General features: G+C 37.8%; 1 protein-coding gene across 3 annotated transcripts; it reads left to right on the forward strand.

The window, feature by feature from the left end:
• Positions 1-1,417: 1,417 nt before the first annotated feature.
• On the forward strand, positions 1,418-23,545 carry LOC113120986 (platelet-derived growth factor receptor alpha). Of its 3 annotated transcripts, XM_026291162.1 has the most exons (30): positions 1,419-1,654; positions 4,115-4,193; positions 4,315-4,575; positions 4,665-4,916; positions 4,951-4,953; positions 5,379-5,536; positions 6,630-6,792; positions 6,921-7,107; positions 7,291-7,406; positions 7,514-7,804; positions 7,940-8,206; positions 8,674-8,804; positions 8,896-9,064; positions 9,193-9,382; positions 9,523-9,638; positions 10,853-10,979; positions 11,180-11,376; positions 12,090-12,184; positions 13,270-13,402; positions 13,809-13,913; positions 15,201-15,311; positions 15,530-15,683; positions 16,818-16,978; positions 17,925-18,040; positions 18,979-19,101; positions 19,253-19,364; positions 19,472-19,571; positions 19,669-19,774; positions 20,840-21,078; positions 21,635-23,545. In XM_026291162.1, the coding sequence occupies exons 2-30, from the start codon at positions 4,136-4,138 to the stop codon at positions 21,777-21,779; spliced, it is 4,386 nt and encodes a 1,461-aa protein (XP_026146947.1). In that variant the 5' UTR covers positions 1,419-1,654; positions 4,115-4,135; the 3' UTR covers positions 21,780-23,545. The 3 variants fall into 3 exon arrangements, with proteins under 3 accessions (XP_026146946.1, XP_026146947.1, XP_026146948.1); XM_026291161.1 differs by lacking the exon at positions 4,951-4,953 and having other exon boundaries at positions 1,418-1,654; positions 5,376-5,536; positions 21,635-21,779; XM_026291163.1 differs by lacking the exon at positions 4,951-4,953 and having other exon boundaries at positions 21,635-21,779.
• The last annotated feature ends 689 nt before the right edge of the window (positions 23,546-24,234 follow it).

Raw genomic sequence — 24,234 nt, forward strand, 5'->3', positions numbered from 1 at the left:
CGAACTACAGTCGGTCGAATTAGATCCGCATAATTGCACGTTTTTGTTGCCAATCTTTTGCTCACTTCAATGCATTTAAACGGTTCCAAAGTAAAGCACCGATCAAGGTATCCTGCGCTGTTTCTGAAGGCTTCAGTTTTAGTCTCAGAGATTCGATTCTTTTGTTTCCAGAACAAGGGACTCTGTTCTTTTGAGCGGCCGGGCAGCACGAACATGTGGCAATAATTGTGCTGAGCAACTGGAGATGTGTGTTTCTCTGCGAGGGTGAGCTGCAAGGCGCGCTCCTCTGGACCGGCTGCAGGAAGAGCGGAGAGGGCTAGAGGGGGGCCAAGCCTGCCCCGGGGCTTCACCCACCACATACCGGGTCAGTCATCTGCACAGAGAACGGCGAATCACCGTGTGCAGGGACACATAGAGAACTAATTCATAATGAGCTATTATCTCAGTCTGGTATGTCTTAAAGAAAAGATGAAGGGCAAAAAACAATAGAAGAGGTAGTGGCAACTTTGTCTTTGTGGGAGTTTTCCACAACTTTCAGATATCGAATACAAATTAACCTTATATAAAGTTTCACGAGCGGTAATTTTATCATGTATTTTTTTTTTTTTTTTTTTTTTGAAAGTTTGTTTAAAAGTAAACTTAATGGAATATTCACAGGGAGAGACCGAGAACGATTGAATTAGTTTCTTATGTTAGAGCGCCCCCTTGCATGTGTCAGCACGAGCTTTTGGTAGACCCCGAATTTTGCAATTTTTCTAATGAATGATCCATTTCACAATCACATTGCACTCTTCACAAAAAATTAAATGTTTTATCTGAAAATACCAGATATTAATGACATTTTGTTTTATATATATATATTTGCGTAAGATTAGAAATGAAGCCTGAATAAACTGAAAAATTGAACGTCTTTGCAGAAATGAAAGGAGAGCCACAAATGAAAGTAGTCTTAAATGAATTGGCTATGCATAAAACAAAGTGCACATAGCTCCTGCAGCAGCAACAACTACAACTGAAAAGCGCAATCAACTAAAAGCTGAACGTGAAGAATGGAGCGTGATGACAAGGTTAATCGAGTAACTGAATGTAATTGTGCATTCCCAATTCTGTGATTTCTTTCCTACCTAAGCCTCTATAAAAACACTTTTAATGGGTCACTTGACTTCATTGTCCCCACAAAAAGATCCCTTTATTTCAAAAGGGCCCCTCTTGGACTTACAAAAAACATATGGTCCTTTTCTTCCCTGCTCAAACTCTTTTCATGCACCTCCTTCAGAACTGCAGAGCGCGGAGAAATCTGACTCCTCTTTGGAGCTGCAGTGTGAAAACACGGACTCTTATTTTGAAAGGAATCATGGGGCAGATGGACAGAGGAGGGGCCGTTTCCTGAGAGTTATTTACTTTGAGCTAGATGATTAGTTCTCTGGGAAGGATGGACTGTAACATTGAATCAATTACAGGTTGCTGTTGCAGAGGCGCATTTGTGTGAGTGGCTGTGGAGCAGGACGGAGGAGCGCAGCACAAGGAAGAGGATTAGGCTACTACTGCTTTACAACTGAGGACCCTTAGGCTGATTAGAGTATTTTACCAAGAGCTTTGCCATTCATTTTGGCTGTTCTTTTATCAAAGGGAACAACCAAAAGGGATTAAAAAGGTATTGTATGTTTAAATTAGTTTAATTAGTTTCTTTTGTATTTTCTTTCATACAAAGTTTCCCTCAGACGTTTAAAAACACTTGAATCTCTGAGCATAATTGCACTTATTCAGGATGAGACTAATTAAAGATGTTTATTTATTTATTTTTTAACAATTGCATTTTTTATTTAATTAGTTTTCTCTATTTCTGAGACGACAAGTAAAAAGAAGGGAAAGAAAACGATTTGGCTCTGTATCAATGGATACGGGGATTTTAATAGTTTTCCATCAACGCTTACAATGGAAACGTCAATCATTCGTTTTCGTCTCAGAAATTAAATTTTTTAATTTTGATTCTTGACACTCTTGCATCGAACAGGATTATGCACTTTTTTCCCAAATGAATCGCATTATTACCAGTAAAGTCAAAGCCTGGTTGTGCTGGATCTCGGTTGGAGCCGAGGGCGCGCAGCTGGGGGTGCCTCAGCCCGTGGAGAGGAGCAGTACTGGCATCTAATGGCAACCACATTTCGGACTAGATCTGGAGACTTGTTTACCCAATAAAATGTAATTGGGATCCCCATAACCATGCTGGAATATCATTCTTTGGATTAGTCTGCGGAATGGAGAATTGTTTATTGCGGGGCGATGGAGTCCAAGCACGACTGAGGAGTTCAGAAAACTTCTTTGCCGCCTTCTCCGCTGAAGACCGAGTCGATGATGAATCTGCATGAATGGGGAACTTTTCTCAGTGGATTAACTTAATGCAATTTAGATAATAATTTACCAAGGATCAAGGACACCGTTTTGCTTTGCTTTGACTAAAATAAGGCTGAAACTGGATGAAATGAAAAAAGAAGAAAAAAATCTCTGCAGCGACTACAACTGTACTCAGCGATTTTTTCTCGACAGACTATCTTTAGAACGCTTTCTTTTATTCCCATGGAAATCGCTTTTACGCGTGAAGTTACTGGGTGTTGGAGGGCACCCCTCGCTCAGCTGTTGCCCGAAAGTGTCAAGCGCGGCGGATCGTTTGTGTTTGGCAGTCAATTGCGCATCTGTGTGTGGGCGCCTGGCGATGGGGGTGCGATCCGAAATTTGCGCTCCCGTCACCGCTGGACAGATGAGCGGTACCAAAAGCGCACGCGTCTGCCATTCCACAATTGATTCCCACGGCAATCCAATGGATTCCCAAATTGCAGCACAGAAAGGGGTCGACTAATTACAGTCTTACTCAACACCCCCGGATTCACCAAGGATAATTAGCTTGAGAGGGCTGACATGAGCAAACGGCAGAGCTTCAGTCTTCTCTGGACTGTAAAAATAGTTTTTTTCCATCACTTTGAAAGTAGACCTTGAAGAAAACCACTTATTTTACAAAATAACTGGACATTATTTCTTCAATTAATTACCTTAATTAATTTACTATATAAATTAATCAAGGTAATTAATATATATATATATATATATATATATATATATATATATTTTTTTTTTTTTTTTTTTTTTTTTTTTTTCGAAGAGGACTAAATTGGTGCATTTCTTCAGGATAACTGAGACCACTTTAAATGAAGTGGCACTGACTGCCTGCTGAAGCGCTGATGGAACCCAGGGGTCCGAGGATCAGACAGACGCAGACAAAACACGCGCGCGGAATGTCTGATTAGACATTTACCCAAACAAGCGCTTAAACCAGTGACGAGACTTTTGAAATCAAAATAATTTACGCAGTGTAGTCTCAAAGGTCAGAAAAGTTTGAATACCAATTTAAATTCATCTGACCAAATTTAATTAAAAAATTTAATTTATACGGCGAAAACTGATTTAAAATAAAGGAAATATATTGCCCCCTACATACTGTAGGCCAAGATATTAATATTACTGAGTAGTCAACGGATAGGCGCAGTAATCTTAATAGGTCTACTGATTTGGATCCATGTGAGTTTTTGTTATATCTTATATTTTGCTGTATACATATATGATTCAGGATTTAAAATGTCACAGCTGTACGAATGTACCATGAAAATGCCATGTTTTTCTACATGTGGAACATTGAAACTCGTATCCGTTGATTGTACTCGCAGCGGTCGTCTCTTCGGGAAAATGTGTACTGTGTCTCCACCTGGTGTTCAAACAAAGCCGAAGCGAACTATCCAAGCGCTCCGCCGACAGAGTCTGGCGTCATTTTACTGACTGAACCGCGTCCAGACTCCTCAAAGACCTTTTATGTCTTGGCACTGAACCTTTCCAAAACTTTCTGCTGCCGATTATTCAATGGTCTCCCTAGGCTACCTGAGCTATTACTGAATAGAGGTTCATCTTTTATACTGGATTAACCACAAGAGATCAATATCTATACAGTAAAACTCAGAACTGTCACAGAAAATGGCTGATTTACATTGTTGCCTTTTTTTTTTTTTTAGTTATTTTCATTTCTGTCTGTTTGTAAAATCGATTTTCATATTTTCTCCCCTTTCAGCTGAGCAAGATCTAAGTGAACATGGGGTTCGTGGAGACACATCTCGTTTTTGGGATTGTCTTACTAGGGATATTTTTAGGTATGTGGAAGTTAAAAATCAAGGAAAATGTCTTATGTGTGTGTGTGTGTGTGTGTGTGTGCCACTGTAATTTAAAGGTATAAGCTATAATTAATCAAATACATTAAATATTTCCCTGCAGATGTTTCAAAACCGTTTCCAGTAATTAATTCAGATCAAAAGGAATTTATTCTCACACCTCATTCTGAGTTCACCATCACTTGCTCCGGAGAGAGGACAGTGACATGGGTCGAGCCTTTACCACCCAACAGTGAAGTGCAGTCTGGATTTAATCACAGTACTTTGATGATCGCTGATGCTGATGCCTCTAACACAGGATACTACACCTGCAGTTATGAGGATCAACCTGAAAAAGACACTGATATCTACATTTTTGTTCAAGGTACATTATTGTTCAGGACTACTAAATATATATAAAATAATTGGTACATTTTGCATTTGTAAAAGGGACTCCCACCTCTTGTTCAACAGATCCTGAGGTTCCATTCGTGTCTGAATCTGCTGTTGAGACAGATGAGATGGGCACAACTATCCCCTGCCGCGCTACAAACCCACATTCTCAAGTGATTCTCCGAAACCTGCAGAGTGGAGTTGAAGTTTCTGTGCTTTACGACCACAAACTCGGCTTTTTTGGTGTAATAACACCTGGTCACTATGTTTGCGAGACGAGTGTGAATGGCAAAGCGGTGCAGAGCATCGTTTATAACGTGACAAATGACATGGGTAAGTAACGCAACACTAATAATTAACCATTTAGATGGTTATCAAAATGTCAAACGGTATAATGGATTGTTTTGGATTTTGACAAGGAAAAGTGAAACATTAGGTCATAGCTCGGACATTACATGAGTGCCAAGGGAGATGACAAATTCTTGTTACTGGAGAGTGATGACATTTTGAGTTGGGGTGGGCTGCAGGTGTGAGATCCGACGCACACTTGCTTCATATTGGATCACACTTTATACTTTATCATTTATAGCCGTTTGAAGACACAGCTTAAACATAAAGCAAGAGAAAAGGAGTGATTTGGTGTATCTGCTTTGGTTTTGGACTGAGTCCTTGCATCAAACAACTGTCCCTGATTTCACTCACACATGTTTTTATTTTAATTAGAAGACTAGTGAGGAAAATGAGTTTAATTGCAGCATCGTTCATGTTTTATGCATGATTTGTGTTGCATTGAAGATGATGATGATGATGGTGATGTTGATGAAGAGAAGAGCTTCTACATAAAGCTGAGTGCCAGTATGGAGGATGTGAAAGAGGGGGATGCTGTCAATCTGACCTGTGAGACGTCTCCTGGGAAGGCTTTCCACCAGCAGTGGCTGCATCCCCAAAAACAGGCAAGACCCTCATCTGTTTTTTCTTTCACTCTTTCCCTCTCTGTTTTGTACTTAACGAATATAAACAAAACTCATTTTTCAGACATCTATAACTGAAGACTCCTGCCTTGATGCAGAGACATATTCTGTGGCAGTATTCTCTCGTTCTTTAGAAATACAAAAATGTACAAAACTTAAGGTAGAAACCTCAAAGGAAAGAAGTTAGACTAATTTGCTATGTGCTTTGACCTATGACCCGAATGTCCTGTGAGTGTTGAAGACAGATGTGCGTTTCTCACCTCTGTGAGCCCTCTGTGGTCTTGTGAATCCACATGTTTGGGTCTCACAAGGTCGCAGAGGTTTGCATGTACTAACATGTTAAATGAAGGGTTTTTCCAAAATAAAACATGCCTGATAGATAGTTTTAGTACATAAATTTTGTGTGTTTGATGATTCATGTAAATTCGAAATCAAAATATATTAGTAAGTCAATTTGTTTGTTCATTAGGTAGTTCGTTTAGTTGATGTAATGGTTGGGTTAAGTCGATAGTTAGTTAGGTAGATAGCTATCTGATTGTAAGATTTATGAACAATTAGTTTCAAAACGAAAGATATTAGTAAGTCAGATCGTTGGATAATAAGGTAATTTTAGTTGATCTAGTGGTGGTGTTAGGTAGATAGTTAGGTAGATAGATAGTTAGCTGATATAGTTTTGTATGGTTGATTAACATTGAGTTTCAAATCAAAATATTTTAGTAAGTCAGTTGGACTGTTAGGTAGTTGTAGGTTGATTTAGGTTGATTTAGATTTTTTGATTTTGGTTTTAGGTTGATATACAGTAGTTTTTGTATGGTTTATCAAATCAAAAGATGTTTGTAAGTTAGTTTTTTTTGTTGCTGTTGTTGTTGTTGTACATTTATAAAGATGAATTCCAAATCAAAAGATGCTAGTTAGTTTGTTAGTTGGTTGGTTAGTTATAGTTTTAGTTTTCAAAAGAAGAAAAACTGCAATTGATCGCTGTCATGCTGTCATCATTCCACATGTGTATCCATAATAAACACAATGTGTGTAATTCTGCTCTTTATTTTTCTCTCCTAATTATAACACTATTCAGGCCGGAAATGCTGTTTCAATGAAGTTAACTTTCCCGGACAAGGTTCAGTACATCCTCAACATCCCGAAAGCCTCTGTGGCGGACACTGGACTCTATGAGTGTGCTGTTACCAACCAGCTCACTGATCAAACCAAGTCTCTCAGCCTGGGAATCACAGTCCACGGTGTGCACTTCTCTTTCTCACTTGACTCTACACACCTCTGCTTTCACCATTAAAACACCAGTAAATGGAGATGGGCTGAACAGATGTGGAGTAGACAATCAATCAATGTTCTTTCTTCTGACCTTTAGAGAGCTCTTTTGTGGAAGTAATATCTAATGGCATTGGGCCAGTGGAGGTTGTGTCGCTTCTGGAGGAAAAAGAGTTCACTATTTACATTGATGCTGACCCTGAGCCAAAGGTCAGGTGGTTTAAAGATGACCTTCCGCTGGATGACAGCTACATCTCCACCAAGACCACTCATCTACAAGGCCTCAGGTAGAATTTCATAAACCTGTTCTTAAAATAGAAATATAAATTTCAGATTTTATAAACCAATATTAGTCTTTCTGTGTAAAAATAGTGTTGTTTTATCTTAAAAAATGTTATTATTGGTCATATTTATATGAAAGTCATACGTCAGTGTCATAATACCACTGAAAAAGTCTTTTTCTTACAAAGGTATGAGAATATTCTGGTTCTCCGTCACCCCATAGAGGAAGACAGTGGCGTCTATGAGATTGTTGCATCCACTGGTTCCATGACTTCAAGATTTTCTTTCAAACTGCTTGTTGAAGGTATTATTATATCAAACAGCAAAAATGTATGAAGTGCCCGTGAAGATTCAGATTCCCAAATCTCAAGCTGCAATTGAAATTCAAATTCTTGTTCATGTCGTGATCAGCTATGTACCCAGAGCTGCTACAGTCAGTGCTGGCTCCTGTCATGTGGCCCCAGAGGGACAGCATGGAGGTGTCTCTCCACTCCACTTTCCGACTCACGTGTCGCGGTCAGGCCGAGCTCTCCTGGCACGGCCCTGTTTATCTCCACGATCAGTTCGACTCTGAAAAAAAAGGACTCTTCATCTCTACTGTGACTGTTGGCAATGCGACGGCCGCCCATACAGGAAAATACATCTGCTACTATGACTCCAGCAATAACACTGAGGAGAGCTCCATCTATATTTATGTGCCAGGTACTGATTTGATTTTCACACAAGCCAGATTGACACAGCTACGTTGTTTGAAAAACATAATATGCCAGATAGTTTATATGAAGCCCTTTGTACATGGCAAACTGGTATTTCATTTCTTTCCAAAAACACGAACAGATCCAGAAACGCCATTTGTGCAGTCCATGATCCCTTTTGAAAACCATGTGCTGACGAGTCATGATGAAATGGAGATTCCCTGCCGTGTGACGGACCCCAGTGCCGAAGTCTCCCTGATTCACATCGAGTCCAATCAGGTTCTGCCCAGCGTCTATGACAGCACGAGAGGATTCACTGGCCTCTTCAGCTCTGGGACGTATGTCTGCAGGGCCCTCACTAACGGACAGACGCATGACAGCATAGAGTACATTGTTCATGGCTGGACAGGTGAGAATGAATTTGATTGTGTGGATGGCATGTGACAATGCAGAAATTATTGTGTTTGTCAGTACATATATATATATATATATATATATATATATATATATATATATATATATATATATATATATATTACCTGAATAAACATGACAAGGCTGATTAAATGTATTTAACTCACTTGTATAGCCTTTCTACCTGTAATTTCTGTTTTAACTGTAAATTAAAAATTAAAAAAATTCATGGACTTCTACATTAACTGTTCCCTCCCGATGGAATGACCTACCCAACTCAATTTGATCTTTTCCATTTTTATTTGACCCTCTAACTCTAGCACTCACTATTCTAATTATATGTTATCTATTTGTTGACATGATCCTGCTATGTGTAGCCTACTGTATTAAGCTAACCAAGACTTGCATTTCCCTCCCATGCATTAAACCACGTTAACATGCAATCTTTATATTGTCTCTCAGGAGGGTCTGATGTGGAAGTCGAGCTGCGAGCAGAGAAGAAAGCTCTTCTGGTGGGTGAGACCATCACCGTTGACTGTGTAGCCAGAAACAGTGAGATACTGGAGGACCACTGGAAATACCCTGGGAAAATGGTGAGACAGAAACAGAATAAAAAAGATCCTCAAAATCAATATTTAACAAATTAAAAAAATAAATATATCTTCCTCTGTCGTTCTCTCTTAGGCGGGTCGAGGAGTAAAGACCGTAAAGGAGAATAAGCGCGATCTTGAGATCCATTATACTCTGACAGTGACTAATGCCTCATTAAAAGACAGCGGCGTCTATGCTTGCTCCATCACTGATGTTAAGAGCAATGAGAGCCAAACCAAACAACTCACTATTACAGTCTATGGTACAGTGATCACATGCACTCACACAGATACAGATGATTTTTAATGCATATGGCAAATAAACACATGATTACATTCTCACAGTGATTCAGTTGCAGTCCTAATATGCCCTTTTGGTTTTCGTGTGCAGGTCAAGAGTTTGTGCACATAAATCCAATGACTGGTCCAGTGGAGACTACTAGGCTGGACGAGGTGCGAGAGTTCAGGGTGGCCATACAGTCTTTCCCTGCCCCCAAAGTCACATGGTTAAAGGACGGATCGGTCTTGGGAGATGTTGCTGCAGAGATCGCCACCAGCCTCCTAAAAATCGATGAGACCAGGTGACTAAAAAAACTCAGCTTTCACATATTCACTGTTTTTCCAATATCACATTTTATATTTATGCTTAAATAGAAAAAATGAATTACATCAATATCTCTTTAAAAGTGTTGCGTTAAAGCTGTTGTTTTGTTTTTTTCAGTTACCAAGGCATGTTGACCCTGATCAGGGCTAAAGCAGAGGACAGTGGGAACTATACCATCAGGGCAGAGACAGGCAGCCAGACGGCCAGCAACAGTTTCTACCTTCAGGTTAAAGGTGGGACCTTTTCTTTTTTCTGTAGCTGAGGGTTGTTTTTGTCAAACCTTTGTTTACCTACATTTGCATGTGTTTGCTTTTTCCTCTGCTTCATGTTTGTTTATCTCGGTGCACCTCTATATCTTTCTTAACCACTCTTTACATATATTTGTTTTTGTTTTTCTTGTTGTCAACTGGAGGATCTTTGTCAAGCAGTGTGTAGCTACATGTGCTTACAGTATAAGTGTTGGTTTTCCTATGTACTGTATTTGTCCTAACCAGGAGTGTGGAAAATACTGAAAATAATTACAACAAGTTAAAGCATACTTCTTCAAAATGGTAGTTTTCAGTACTTAACTATGAAAAAAATAAACATTGACTGATAAAATAAAGATATATTTTGTTGTTGCATGAAACACAATTGAAGGCTCAAAAAAAAGGCTCTATAATACATGAGATATTAAATTATAACTTCTTTCATAAAACATGACACATTTTATGAAGCATCAATCAATAATGTTTGGCATCATTTTGTAACAAAAGTGTTCATATGAAGTCATAGCCTTAATTTTACATTATATTGTTATATTGTAAATAAATAAATTATTTGTGGTATATATATATATATATATATATATATATATATATATATATATATATATATATATATATATATATATTTTTTTTTTTTTTTTTTTTGTAAAGAAAACATTAATTAAAATTTAATTTAATTAAATTACTTTTATATTTCAAATATTTAGGAAATATTTTTCTGATGCATAGGCTATAAAATATACTACTGGTCAAAAAGTTTGGGTCAGTAGAATGATTTCATAGATGAAAGAAACTCAAGGTTGCATTTATTTAATCAAAATACAGTGAACCACTATGAAATATTATTACAATAAAAAGTACTTTATAATTAAATGCAATTTGTTACTGTTATGGCAAAAGCTGTTCAGCGTCCATTACCCCAGTCTTCAGTGTCACATGATCCTTCAGAAATTATTCTAATTTGATCATGAAAAGTTTCTTATTATTATTATCCTAACCCTAACATTATAGTATTCTTTGATTAATAGAAAGTTCAAAAGATCAAAGCATTTATTTAAAAAAATATACATTTTGTAACATTCTCAATATCTTTACTGTCACTAAAGATCAATTTAATGCATCCTTGCTGAAGAAAAAAAAAAGGGATAGGGCCAGTGTAAAACTAGTTTCTCTTCTTCCAGTTCCCCCCGTGATTGTGGACCTGGTGGATATCCACCACGGCTCTGCTGCAGGTCAGGAAGTGGTGTGTACTGCTGCTGGCTCCCCCGCCCCTGATGTGGACTTTTATATCTGTAAAAACATTAAACAGTAAGCATTCCTCTCTTTTTTTCATTCTGCTACCCTACAGGTATTGTTTCTATATTTCTGTTTTCCTTTATTCAGTCCTAATTGTTCACCCTTTCCTTCTATAAAAGCAGTCCAAAGTAGATGACACAGTCTTATCCCTAGAGATGAAAGTCAAGTCACCATAATGACATCACACTGAGCACTTTTCCTTCTTCCACCAGCTGTGCCAACGATTCCTCCCAGTGGATGCCACTTCCGATCAACTCTACGGGCATCACAGTCAAACTGCAAATGGAAGTGGACAACAACATTGAGAGTCACATCATCTTCCACCATCTTGAGAGCACAATTGCTGTGCGCTGTCTGGCCAGGAATGACATGGGCGCTGTGTCACGAGAGGTTAAACTCGTGTCAAATGGTAAGAGGCCTATGTTTGTCGCATTACAGATTTCTTTTTTAATTTTAGGAGCTGATTTTATTGTCCAGCCCATGATTTGAAGTGCTGTGAATCTCTTTTGTGTCACTGTTTGTCTTGGGTAGACAAAGTAAACAAAGTTTCAAGCTGATTTGAAACTAATTTGAATCACAGGTGTACAGTTTATTTAGGGGTGAATTGCTGGCAGTAGATCTGCACTGAGGCTAGGTTTTGTTTGTTGAAGTTTCCGTCATTGTAAGGAAGCATCTCTGTATTTATGTGTTTGTGTGTTTATCTGTTCATCATGGTTCTTTGAATTGAGCAAGCACTACTTTAGAAGTCTTTACATCTGTTTGCCTCATTTTATAAACCGTGCCTGCCTTGTCAGGCTCCCCACGTCTTTTTCCTGTGATAGATTCCTCAGGTGGACCGTCCATGGTCCTCAGAAACAAATCCATATGTGTTTACACTAGTTTCTGTTGGCAGGGGTTTTGCTTCACTAAGTTACCGTTTAAATAAATTGCTCATGCTGGGCACCTTGATTAATACAGCATACGAGTGTGATGCGGTTCAAAATATTTGTACTATTATGATGACATTATTAGGTATGTAAATTAAGCTTTTGTTTTGTCAGTTGTCAGAGTTTAGTTTTGTACCATATCTTTCCATATCTCCACCCTCCTCTTCCTCATTGCTGCTGCTGCTGGTGTGTTCAGGTCCGCACTCGGAGCTGACTGTGGCTGCTGCTGTTCTGGTGCTGCTGGTCATTGTCATCATCTCACTCATTGTGCTGGTCATTATCTGGAAACAGGTACTCACTCATTTACTCATCCACTCTCTCACTCACATTGACTCTGTTACTCCCATTTACTCACTCATTTACATTGACTCATTCATTCTCTCACTCATTTACTTATTCTCTTGCCCATTTACTCATTTATTCATATTAACCCACTGACTTAATCACTCATTCACTCACCCATTCAACCATTTCTTCACTCATATCTCCTCACTAACTTGCTCACCCTTTTAAACACTTGTTCTTTTATCCGTACTTATCAGTAAGATTTTTCTAATAACTGAATACTTTTATTCGACAAGGACTCATTTAATTGATCAAAGGCGACAGTTAAGACATTTATAATGTGACAAAATTCCTTTTTCAAATAAATGTTCTGTTCTTTCAAAAAAATATGAAGCAGCACAACTGTTTTCAATATTGATATGTAATAAGAAATGTTTCTTGAGCATCAAATGATTTCTGAGGGATCATGTGACAATGAAGACTGGAGAAGTGGCTGCTGAAAATTCAGCTTTGCTGTAACAGAAATAATTCACATTTTGAAATATGAATGGAATAAGAAAACAGTTATCTTAGATACTGTTTTTACAGTATTTTTGATCAAATAAATACAGCATTGGTAAGCATAAGACTTGTTTTAAAAAGATTACAAATTTTATCAAACGTTTGCTATGTGTGAGATTTACTCATTGACTTTTTTATCCTCTCACTCAGTCCATTCATTCATGCATTCATTCACTTATTCACTCTGTTACTCACTCAACCACTAACTGACTTACCACTCTCTTAACTACTCAGTCATTCACTTACTCGCACTCATTCACAAATCACCAGATTCACTCTTTCACATTCAGCCTTCCAGTCACTCATACACATTTGAGGCATAAATAGACATGATGCATCAGCACAGTCATGTTAGCATCTGTGAGGGCTGAAATGAGACTGTCAATTGAACATCTGTCATATTGCTTGTGAGTGAGTGACACTTCTCCCCTGTCAGCCTGAGTCTGGAACAGCCTGACCGTCCTCCTGTAACAGAAAGCTCTGTTATTAACCACATGAGAATTACCCTCTCCTTGTACACCTCTTTACAGAAACCACGTTATGAGATCAGATGGCGTGTGATTGAATCGGTCAGTCCGGACGGTCACGAGTACATCTATGTGGACCCCATGCAGCTTCCATATGACTCTCGCTGGGAGTTCTCTCGGGATTCACTTGTACTGGGTGAGTAACATTTATAATGGATCAGTCGACCATGATCCTGTCTTGTGGATTCAGTGTGGTTCAACCATCTTTAAGTGACACTTTGTTGTGGTTATGTACTTGATGGGATTGTGGTCGTCTTGATAGCCGTCCTAATATGACATCATCACAATCTAGTGTGCAGATCTTATTAAGGAGCTTTGTGTGGTGACTGTACAGACTGATTGAGGTTTTTGACTCAAACATGCAAAATGATCTTTTACTAACAGGAAACCACTGTGGTGATACTGAAAGTTGCAGGAAGCGATTTGAGTTTACATGCTTGTTTAGACTAGGTTATATTTCAGTGGCATCCTCTGGCTATGCAAATGAGTTAAAGTTTGTGTCTATGTGTGTGTGTGTGTGTGTGTGTGTGTGTGTGTTGCAGGTCGTGTCCTGGGCTCAGGTGCATTTGGGAAAGTGGTGGAAGGCACTGCTTATGGACTTAGTCATTCTCAACCTGTGATGAAAGTGGCAGTGAAAATGCTTAAACGTGAGTTAACAGAAGTTGAACTAGTAGTTGCATGTATAAAATGCATTGTTAATTGAGGTTCTATTGAGGTTCTATTGATTGTTCAAATGTTTTCAAAAACAAAAAAAGTTTTTTTTTAAGAACCACTTACTGAAAAGTTCTTTGACGAACCCAAAATGGTTCCTTTCTGACATCTATTTGAAAACCCCCTTATGGAAGCTTTATTTTTAGTCAGCGTCTATAGATAGTGATAGAGGCTGTTTACACTTAGTGCACATAGCAGTAGATGCTATTTACACTGTGTAAAAAGCAATAAGATGCTATTTACACTAAGTGAAAATATAATTTCTTAGCTATAGATGCTATTTGCACTAAGTGTAAATAGCGATTTATACTATTTACACTAAATGCAAATAGCTATAGATTATATTTACACATGTTAAAATAGCAAAAAGTGGCAATTATCTGCACCTTAATATTGTACTACATTTTAAAACAGTATGCAAAAATAACTTATTGAGTGTAAAGTCTTTTATAGGGATTGGTGGATCGATCCTTAAGTATCAATACTTTCGATACTGATGTTGTTTCGAAAGGATCGATCCTCACATAAAAATATTGATTCTGAAATGCATTTTTTTAACCATTAATTTAACTGTAATTCATCAACTGACCGCTAGAGGCTGGCTACAAAAGAGAATCAATCCCATAAAAAAATGCCCAAATTTACAGCAGAAATAAACATGTTTACAGCCTGGTTAATTTTTATTTTTTTGGTCTATATAGCTAATTTTGCCCATCATGACAACTGTATATAACTCATCCCTTTAAATTATATTAAGCCTTACATTTCTGCATAATTGAGGACATGGCCACTTCAGTGGCAGGTGGATTGCCGCTGCTGTCTCCACCGTCAAGCTAGGGGAGCATGGTATCAGTTAACACCTCCCGCTTCAATATCCGGGATAGTCGATAATGGGCAAAGAGGCGGGAGCTAAAAACCACGCCCACCTAGCTCGACGGTACAAGGCTTATTATTCTTTTAATAATTGAAAAGATCAGTTTAGTTTAGAGATATAGACATTGATGATACTGGGCTTGCAAATATTGCTATCGGATCTAAAAAAAAAAAAGAGGTATCGCTCATCCCTAGTCTTTTGTAATGATGACTAACCGAATCAAACGTTGATGGGCAGAATTAGTGTAAATAGCCTCTGCCAACAAGGCGGGCTACTTGTACTTAGTGTAAATAGACACTTTGTTGTTGTTAAGAGTGTATTTAAGTGGTTAATATGCTTGCTTTCTCAGCGACAGCGCGCTCCAGTGAGAAACAGGCTTTGATGTCAGAGCTGAAAATTATGACACACCTGGGCCCTCATCTAAACATTGTCAACCTTCTGGGAGCGTGCACCAAATCAGGTGAACATGCACAAACGCACAGATAACAAACACAAACACTTGGTCTCTAGGGTGGTGTCTACTTGGTTCATGGGTGTTTATAGTGTGGCGTTTTAACAGGCAGAGTTAAGTGCAACGTAGAACTCTAACCTCCTGCTTTTAGACATTTTACAAGTCTCTGATAAGATTAGACCAGTTTTATTAACACTGCTCTCACTCTTTCTCTTTTTGTCCCTCAGGACCAATCTACATTATCACGGAGTATTGTTTCTATGGAGACCTGGTGAACTACTTGCATAAGAACAGAGATGGGTTTCTCAGCCGCCACACAGAAAAGGGAAAGAAAGAGCTAGACATCTTTGGCATCAACCCAGCTGATGAGAGTAGCAGGAGGTCAGCTAACACACACACCCACACACACAAAAATCGGAATTCATTAAAATGGGGAATCATAAAATCGTCAAAATATGATGTTAGGAAATGTTTATCTTGTTCTTTAATCTGATTTAAAATTAATATTGTCAGGATTTCAGTCTAATTGGGTACGTTAAATAATTTATGAGAGGAGAGAGACAACAGACAAGTGAAGAGGTAGAGGGTGAGCTTCCTACAAAGGTTGCCTTTTCATAAAGGCAGCTATCTTTATTTCAGTTAACTATAACACTTTTAATATTTTTAGTATTAGTTATGAATAACAAGACTGCTATAAAAAGGATATATGACATACAAAATGACATACACTATATTGCCAGTATTGGGACAATCCCTTCTTTAGAACAGAAAAGAGCACTTCCAAAACTGTGGTAACAAAGATGGAAACATAATACATGTATTTAAATATTGTATTTCCATCTCTGTTGCAACAGTTTTGGAAGTGTCTAAAATGACTGTACCCATATGCACAAGTTATATGTGTTTTTTGTGATCAGTTTTTGGCTCAGGTTCTGCTTTTAAAGTCACACCAGAGGTGTTTAGCAGGGACTAGGACTTGGCTTTTTACAGACCAGTCAAGTTCTTCCACACTGACTGAATCAATTGTTTATTTTTGAACCTTGCCTTATACACAGATGCACTGTCTTGTTAGAATAGAAAAGGGTCATGTTCAAACTGTTGCTATAAAATTTGAAGCACACAGTTCCCTAGAATATCATTATATGATTAAACATTAAGATTTGCACCCATGGAAATTACTAAAGTAGTCAAACCAGTTCTTTAAAAGGGGTGTCCCAAAACTTTTAGCTATATAGTGTTTCTTAGGAAGCAGCATAATTAAGTTGCCCAGCTAGGTTATAAAACAAAACAAACTTTTGCCACTTTCCAGAGAATACTCAGGTGGTTACTATGTAGTAAGCAACATTAAGATGACTGGTGATCTGATCTCTTTACTTTCACTTACACATTAGATCTTTCTGATGACGTACTAGCATGACTGATAGTAAGATTGTGTGAGTTTTTTTTTTGGCTAGAGTGACCTTACACAGCATTACTTTCTCACTGACTTACTATTTTTGTTTCACATGTGTGCAGCTATGTCATCCTGTCTTTTGAGGGGAAAGGTGATTATATGGACATGAAGCAGGCAGACACCGTGCAGTACGTCCCAATGCTGGAAATGAGTGAAGCCTCAAAATACTCCCCCATCCAGAGATCAGACTACGACCACCCTCCCTCTCAAAGACAATTCAACGGTGAGACATCTCTCTTAAATAGATAATTACCCAAAAATGACAATTCAGTCATCATTTTCTCATCCTCATGTCGTTGCATGACTTTCATTCTTCTGTGGAAAAACAAAAGCAGGTATTTTGAAGAATGTGCTGGTTGCTCTTTTCCTTCCAGTTAAAAATAAGGACAGAGGTTTTCAAGCCTTAAAAATTAATGCAAATGCACCATAAGAGTATAATTAAGACTAGCCTGTAACTAGCCTGTGTATTGCAAGCCTTACAGCTTTGAACGAGGAACAGATTTTACAGGATTAGTTCGATCAAGTGATTCATTGAAAATGTCCAATTCTGAAGACTGATTCATTCCCAAATCATGAACTCTTGTCAAGCAGAGGAAAGAATGTCAAGATTTGAAATCCAAAAGTTCATTATAATTGCACTGAAAAGAGCTTGAAAAACAGTTTTCTCCTCATAGTTAATGGAAAAAGAAAAGTCAAATGGGTTTGGAATGAAAAGAAGGTAAGGGAATGATGGCAGAATATTTTATTTTGGGGTGAAGTATCCTTAAATCACATCTCCACCTCATTCCTTTTCCTGTTCTCTCATTCTTCATCCTCCTGATTTTTTCCCTTCGGCACTTTATTTTTTGGTCTGTCCCTAGCATGCTGCACATACTCAGGTCGGTTTGGCATGCTGTGGTCTGGTTTGGTTTGGCTGGTGGTTATAGAACACACACACACACACACACACACACACACACACACACTGATATTTAGCTAGTGATAGCAGAGGTCCACCCATGTCACTGTAGTCTGTGCACCCTGCAATTACAAAGGGTAATTGTAGCACAAACGTCTTAATGCATACATCTGTCTGCCATTCCTCAGACTTTACACACACACACAGACACACACACACACACACATTTAGCATTCAGTGCTAATTCAGAATATTTCTGTGTGAACAACAGAGAGTGAAGTTGAGAACCTTCTCTCAGATGACACCACTGAAGGCCTGACGACAATGGACCTCCTCAGTTTCACCTATCAGGTGGCACGTGGGATGGAGTTCTTGGCCTCTAAGAACGTAAGTTAAATCCTGTTTGTGCAGGAAAACTGCCTCTGTTGGTTTTGTCCATAAACAGTTGCATAAACCACTTTTGATCTCACTTATATATACAGCGCTGCAGTTTAGACACAACACTGAGACATAACATTAACGTGATTCTGAAAGTCTTTGCGGAGGAGGTGATCTGATGGCAGGTTACTATATTTGAGAAAATGATTGCCTGTATGCGCTGTGGCTATATGGTTCAAATTCATATGATTGAGGGTTTGCAGAACTTCCTCGGTAAAAAAAAAGCCTCTCAGGACAGAGGCCAAGCATTGGAAATGATGTTATCATTTCATGTTATGTTATAGTAAGTATTAATTAGACTTCTTGTGTTTAAAATCTGGAAACAGGGGGTTTACTAAATCTCATCTTACAAAAGTGGACTTCCAGACCACCCTTGAAGAAAATCAAGGGTGGGACTGAGCTGAGGAAAGGCTGTGGTTCCCAACCAGGGTCTACTTAAGCAGATTCTACAAGGTTAATAATAAAATAATGTAAAAAACTAAACAAAAACATATTTATTAAATATTTGTGTAGATGCTTGGTTTACTAAGTGGTTTAAAATGTCTAAATTTTAATGATGATATAAAGTGAAATACATTATGTACAGTATAAATATTTAAAATTAGCATTTGTTTGATTATGCATTGTTTATGGAGTATTTGAGTTTTTTTGTTAAGGTTATTAGGTTAGTGACAAAAAAAGGCTTGAAGTAATCTGGGTTAGACTACATGGGGAGGAAAGACATAGAAAAGATAAATAAATATGTTTTACCACTTCAGATATCCAGAGCTATCTCAAATAAATAATCCTTCTGTATAATACAGCCCGCTAAAACTGAACTGAATGTCTCTGTAACACATGCTCACTCGTTTAGTTCTCTCTGTGTCTCTTCTCTCTTTTTCTCACAGTGTGTACACAGAGACTTGGCTGCACGTAATGTCCTGCTGTCTCAAGGCAAGATAGTGAAGATCTGTGACTTTGGACTGGCCAGAGACATCATGCATGATAACAACTACGTCTCCAAAGGAAGTGTGAGTGCTTGTCTTAGTCCTAATGTGGTGTTCTTGATTAATCATCTTAGATTATGGATATGTTTAGTGTTTTAACGTGACCTTCTTTGGAAAGAAGAGCTGGAACTATCATCCTCTTATACTTCTCTTTCTTTCTCTCTCTCACACACAGACTTTCCTTCCAGTAAAATGGATGGCCCCTGAGAGTATCTTTGATAACTTATACACTACACTAAGTGACGTCTGGTCTTATGGCATCTTATTATGGGAGATCTTCTCTCTTGGTACGTTTCTTGTCACCATAAATTTGTTTAGAAGTTATTTCCAACACATTTGATTTATTCCATATTTCAGTCACCAAAAATACCATATGTTTCTGTTGTTTCTGTAGGAGGGACTCCTTATCCAGGTATGGTTGTGGATTCCAGCTTCTACAACAAGATCAAGAGTGGATACCGAATGGCGAAACCTGAACACTCGTCCAGTGATGTGTACGTTTCATCTCGAAGTCTATGTGACTGTGTTACTGTGCTTGGCTTTAATTGGTGCAGATGTCTAAACAGTGTCTTATTGCTTGTCTATGTGCAGCTATGAACTTATGATGAAGTGTTGGAACAGTGAACCAGAGAAGAGACCGTCTTTCCACAGCCTGAGTGAAACGGTGGCCTCTCTGCTGCCTTCAGGATATAAGAGAGTAAGCCTGCAACATGAACACACCATTTCAAGATTCTCTGTTCTTTCTTTCTATGTTTATCACTTGCAAATCGTTTCAGTCTTATTTGGGATTAAAGCTATCCATAGCTTTCTGTATGAGATGTTTATGGGTGAATAAATCTTAAATAGACACCACCACAAAAAAAAATATGTAGGGACAAATGCATTTTAAATAGATAAAACTATATTTAAATCAGATTTACTTTTAGAATTGTCAAAAGAACAAAATCAAATAAATGCTACTTATACTCAACTAAACTGAAATTGAAAACTATAATAGAAAATGAAACATTTTCTAAACTGTAATAAAATATCCCGCCATGCCCTAATAAATGGCCCAGATAAAAGCATGGTGGAAATGGCTTCCCACTTCCTGTAGCTTAAATGCTGTGTGTCAATCTGTGCTTTGAGGCCTCGGGATGTATATGTCATCATTGCCAACACAGCCAGACCACTAACAGAGATTGGCACAGCAGTGCTCCAGCTGGCTAACGCCCCAGCAAGGCAAACCCCGCAGTGCTAATGACAGTTAGCATCCACCAGCTAGCCCTAATTGCTCTATTAAACTGACACCACACGTGGTACTTCAAAACACTGCTTCCCAGAGTCACATGGCCCAGGGAATAACTAGCTCCTGTTATAGCACCTTGGGCAGGGGTGTGGTGGGAAATGCGGTTCGCAAATGGGCCAGTAAGCCCTCAAGTAACCACAGAAGGCTCGCAGAAATGGGGCAGAACTTCGGGTTGAGCAGTGTTTATGGTGGTGTTGAAGTGCTATTTACAACTACCAGAAATGATTCAATTTCTCCCTCATTTCCTTCAGTACAATATGTTAACTTAGAACAGTGAATTGCAAGCTTAATTTGAGATTAACATTTCATTTACAGCTACATTACAGCTCTTTTATCTATTTTAGTTTGATATATTGTTAGTGCACGTGCTGTAATAATTTTATGTTTTATTTCTATATTTTTTTTGGATTAAATATTAATTACATATTATTTATTTATAACTTTTAATTTTGTATTTATGTTTCTCTTGTGCAGTGCTACGAACGCGTGAATCGTGACTTCCTGAAGAGCGATCACCCCGCTGTGACTCGGGTGCAGTGCGTTGACAATGATGATGCGTACATGGGTGTGCTCTACAAGAACCAGGGCAAAATGAAGGACCGCGAGAGCGGCTTTGATGAACAGAGACTCAGCTCTGACAGCGGATACATCATTCCTCTGCCGGACCTCGACCCGCTGTCACATGAAGACTACAGCAAGAGGAACCGCCACAGGTAGCCCACCAAATACATCACATTCTCAATCTGTGTTAGGATGATGATTCAAGAGGATTTTGGACATATACAATATTATTTCAAAATCTTAGGTACTTTTTTTATACATTTTTTTCAAGAAATTAATCTTTTTATTTAGCAAGGATGCAGTAAATTGATAACATTCCTCTGATTCATTCCATTCTACAAAAGTGACAGTAAAGACATTTATAATGTTACAACAATCCAGAAATAAATGTATCACAGTTTCTCCAAAAATATTAAGCAGAACAACTGTTTTCAACATTGATAATAAGAAATATTACTTCAGCACCAAATATTAGGATCAAGTGACACTGAAGTATTGGCTGCTGAAAATTCAGCTTCACCATCACAGGAATAAACTGCATTTTGAAATATATCAAAATAGAAAAATTTTAATAACAACCATTTAAAATATTTATAGATTTACATTTTTCCAAACACATTACAAAATCTTACAGACTCCATATAAATACTTAAAAGTCATGGTCAGGGAGTCTTTGTATTAATGAATTGTCTTCGCTGTTCACTACAGCTCTCAGACGTCGGAGGAAAGCGCAATAGAGACAGGCTCCAGCAGCTCCATGACGAAGCGTGAGGGAGAGACCCTGGAGGACATCACCTTGCTGGACGAGATGTGCTTGGACTCAGGAGACCTGGTGGAGGACAGTTTCCTGTGAGCAAAGAAGAGAGAGAGACAGACAAACATTCTTCTGATTCATTCCAAGTTCAAAGATCTCGCATCCTTCTGCCCTATTTTCCTCACCTCGCTTTCGTGGAGCCTGCGTGAACGTCATTGATGTTTTTAGATTAGACATCGCCCTCTACAGGTCTGGAGGAACGAGCAGTGGACCAAATGACTCCATGAGCGCTCTTGATGGGCCTCTTTGTTTAAATGACTCTAATGGAGCTAAGACCAATAAGGAGGGGAAGTGGAGGACATATTTGTTTTGTATATCATTTCTGTATGTTTGTATTGTGTTTGAGTGGATTATATGAACTTTATTTTGACGGGCATTCCGATCAGCAATATAAGCATGTCATTTCTAATCATACCAATGACCTGAGTGGTTTCACAACTGCTACATTTTAAATGAATAAATCTGAGCTACTAAAAACCACTATAGAAATAATAATAATAATAAAAACAGTACAACTGGGTCAACATGGCCTCTGTTTTGGATCAGGCCCATTTTTTCACCTCACTCCCACAATTTTACAGGATCTAGTCCACCAACTAAACAGCACGTATACAGTAGGTTTAATGTAACTGATCATATATCATCAATATCTCAATAAGTGTGGCAGTTTGAAATTTATTTTTGTACTGGATAGTTTTTGTTTGAATAGTATGGATATATTATTTGTGAATACTGGGTCGGGTCGGGAGAAATTATGTAGTCCTAAATGAAGAAAATGGCAACTGTGTTTTGACCTGTGAGTCACATGTGTTTTTGTGACTTCAACCTTTATAAGATGCTGATATGACTATTTAAAACATCTTTATGTCGTTTTTTTGTCAACATCTTTATGTCAATGTTTTTACTGAACTATTATGTCAATCTGAGGCATTACTGATATTCAAAGCTATGCTTTTGTAAAAGTCGACTCAAATGCAATGACCTGTTTCATGAAGTTTCACACTGTTTTCAAAGTTTATACGCCAGTCTAGTAATGAGGAAAGACTTTGCGGTTCAGTTAAATGACTTGCTCATGTTTGAAAATCGGTACATTTTCTGTTTCCTCAGATTCTCCTCAAGTTTTACTTTCCTGTGCATTAGATTTTATATATGAGCATTAAACCAAATAAGACAACTGAGATAATCATGCCCTGACAGACATAGTAGTTTGTTTGTGATGATTTATGTGACCTCCCTAATGCAAAACAATTGAAAATCGCAGTGTAGATTTACTCATAGCCAAATCCTATAGTCTTGAAGCATCTTAGGGACACGTCATTTAGATTTTTACTTTGATGTTATACATCACTGTTCATTGTAAATGTGTATCATTGTATATCAGGACTTCAGCATATCACTGCCCTGCCCCCCCCGTCTTCACCCTCTACTGTGGTCTGTTTCACGAGCAAGTCGAGAGGAGATGTATATTAAAATGTTGCACTTTTTGAAAAGCTTCTTTTTAAAAATGTTATTCTAGCATTCTTTTTTTTCTGCTTTTGTGTGTGTGTGTGTGTGTGTGTGTGTGTGTAGAAGTTCAAAGTGTGTCTGTGTGGAAAAGATAAGGTAAATGTTTTCTAAAGAGACAGTAGAGTGAATGTTCATGTGCAGGAAGAGGGGAAACAATGGAGAGATATGAAGTATATACTATTGTACAATATGTTTAATTCTAGTTATTCCCTCTATCAGATGTTATTCTTTTGCTATAATATGCATTATGACCATGTACATTGAAAAGATTTATATTTCAATAAATGAGATTTAATGAACTCTGTAGTTGACTGATTGATTGATTTTAACTTTTTATATATACAATTTTTTATTTATTTATTTAATTTTTTCAGATCTTGCTCTGATAATAGATATGTGACTCAGGAGCAGGGGCATGCCTAAAGGGGCACACACACGAAATATGCTTGGCCCCTTACAGAAATTTGTTAATGTATATTGAAAGCTCGTTAGAATTTGTGCTTAGTTGTGTTAAGAAGCACTGCTTAAAATAGAAATCATTATGTTATGTTTCTTCCTGTTGTTTCGAAGAGTAAAAGCACAATCAGCTTCCCAAATAGACTCAGGAACATTTAGTGAATTATATTGCATAAACAAAATTCCAAGAATGTGAACCAGAATGTGCATTCAGACAAGACGTACCTTTTTTTTAAAGAATGCCTATCCACTAAATATGTAATTTTATCCTGCAGTATTTATTAAATGTTGTCTTTGTTGATCAAAATAACCAACAGGAAGTTTTTTTTTATATATACTTATGTATCTTTTCATATTTCTTTACAAACAGGGTAAAAATAATAAGATTAAAGAAAATTAAAAGCAAATAGACTAGACGTTTAGAATATTAGAAGATTGAAAAAGTGTGACAAATTGTCCCTGTCGCCTCTACATACGATGCAAATTATGTAAGCGGTTCAAGACCACTGTTAAATTCAAATGTCAAGTGTTC

Source organism: Carassius auratus, chromosome 20 (genome assembly GCF_003368295.1).
Source record: "Carassius auratus strain Wakin chromosome 20, ASM336829v1, whole genome shotgun sequence".
Classification (NCBI taxonomy): domain Eukaryota; kingdom Metazoa; phylum Chordata; class Actinopteri; order Cypriniformes; family Cyprinidae; genus Carassius; species Carassius auratus.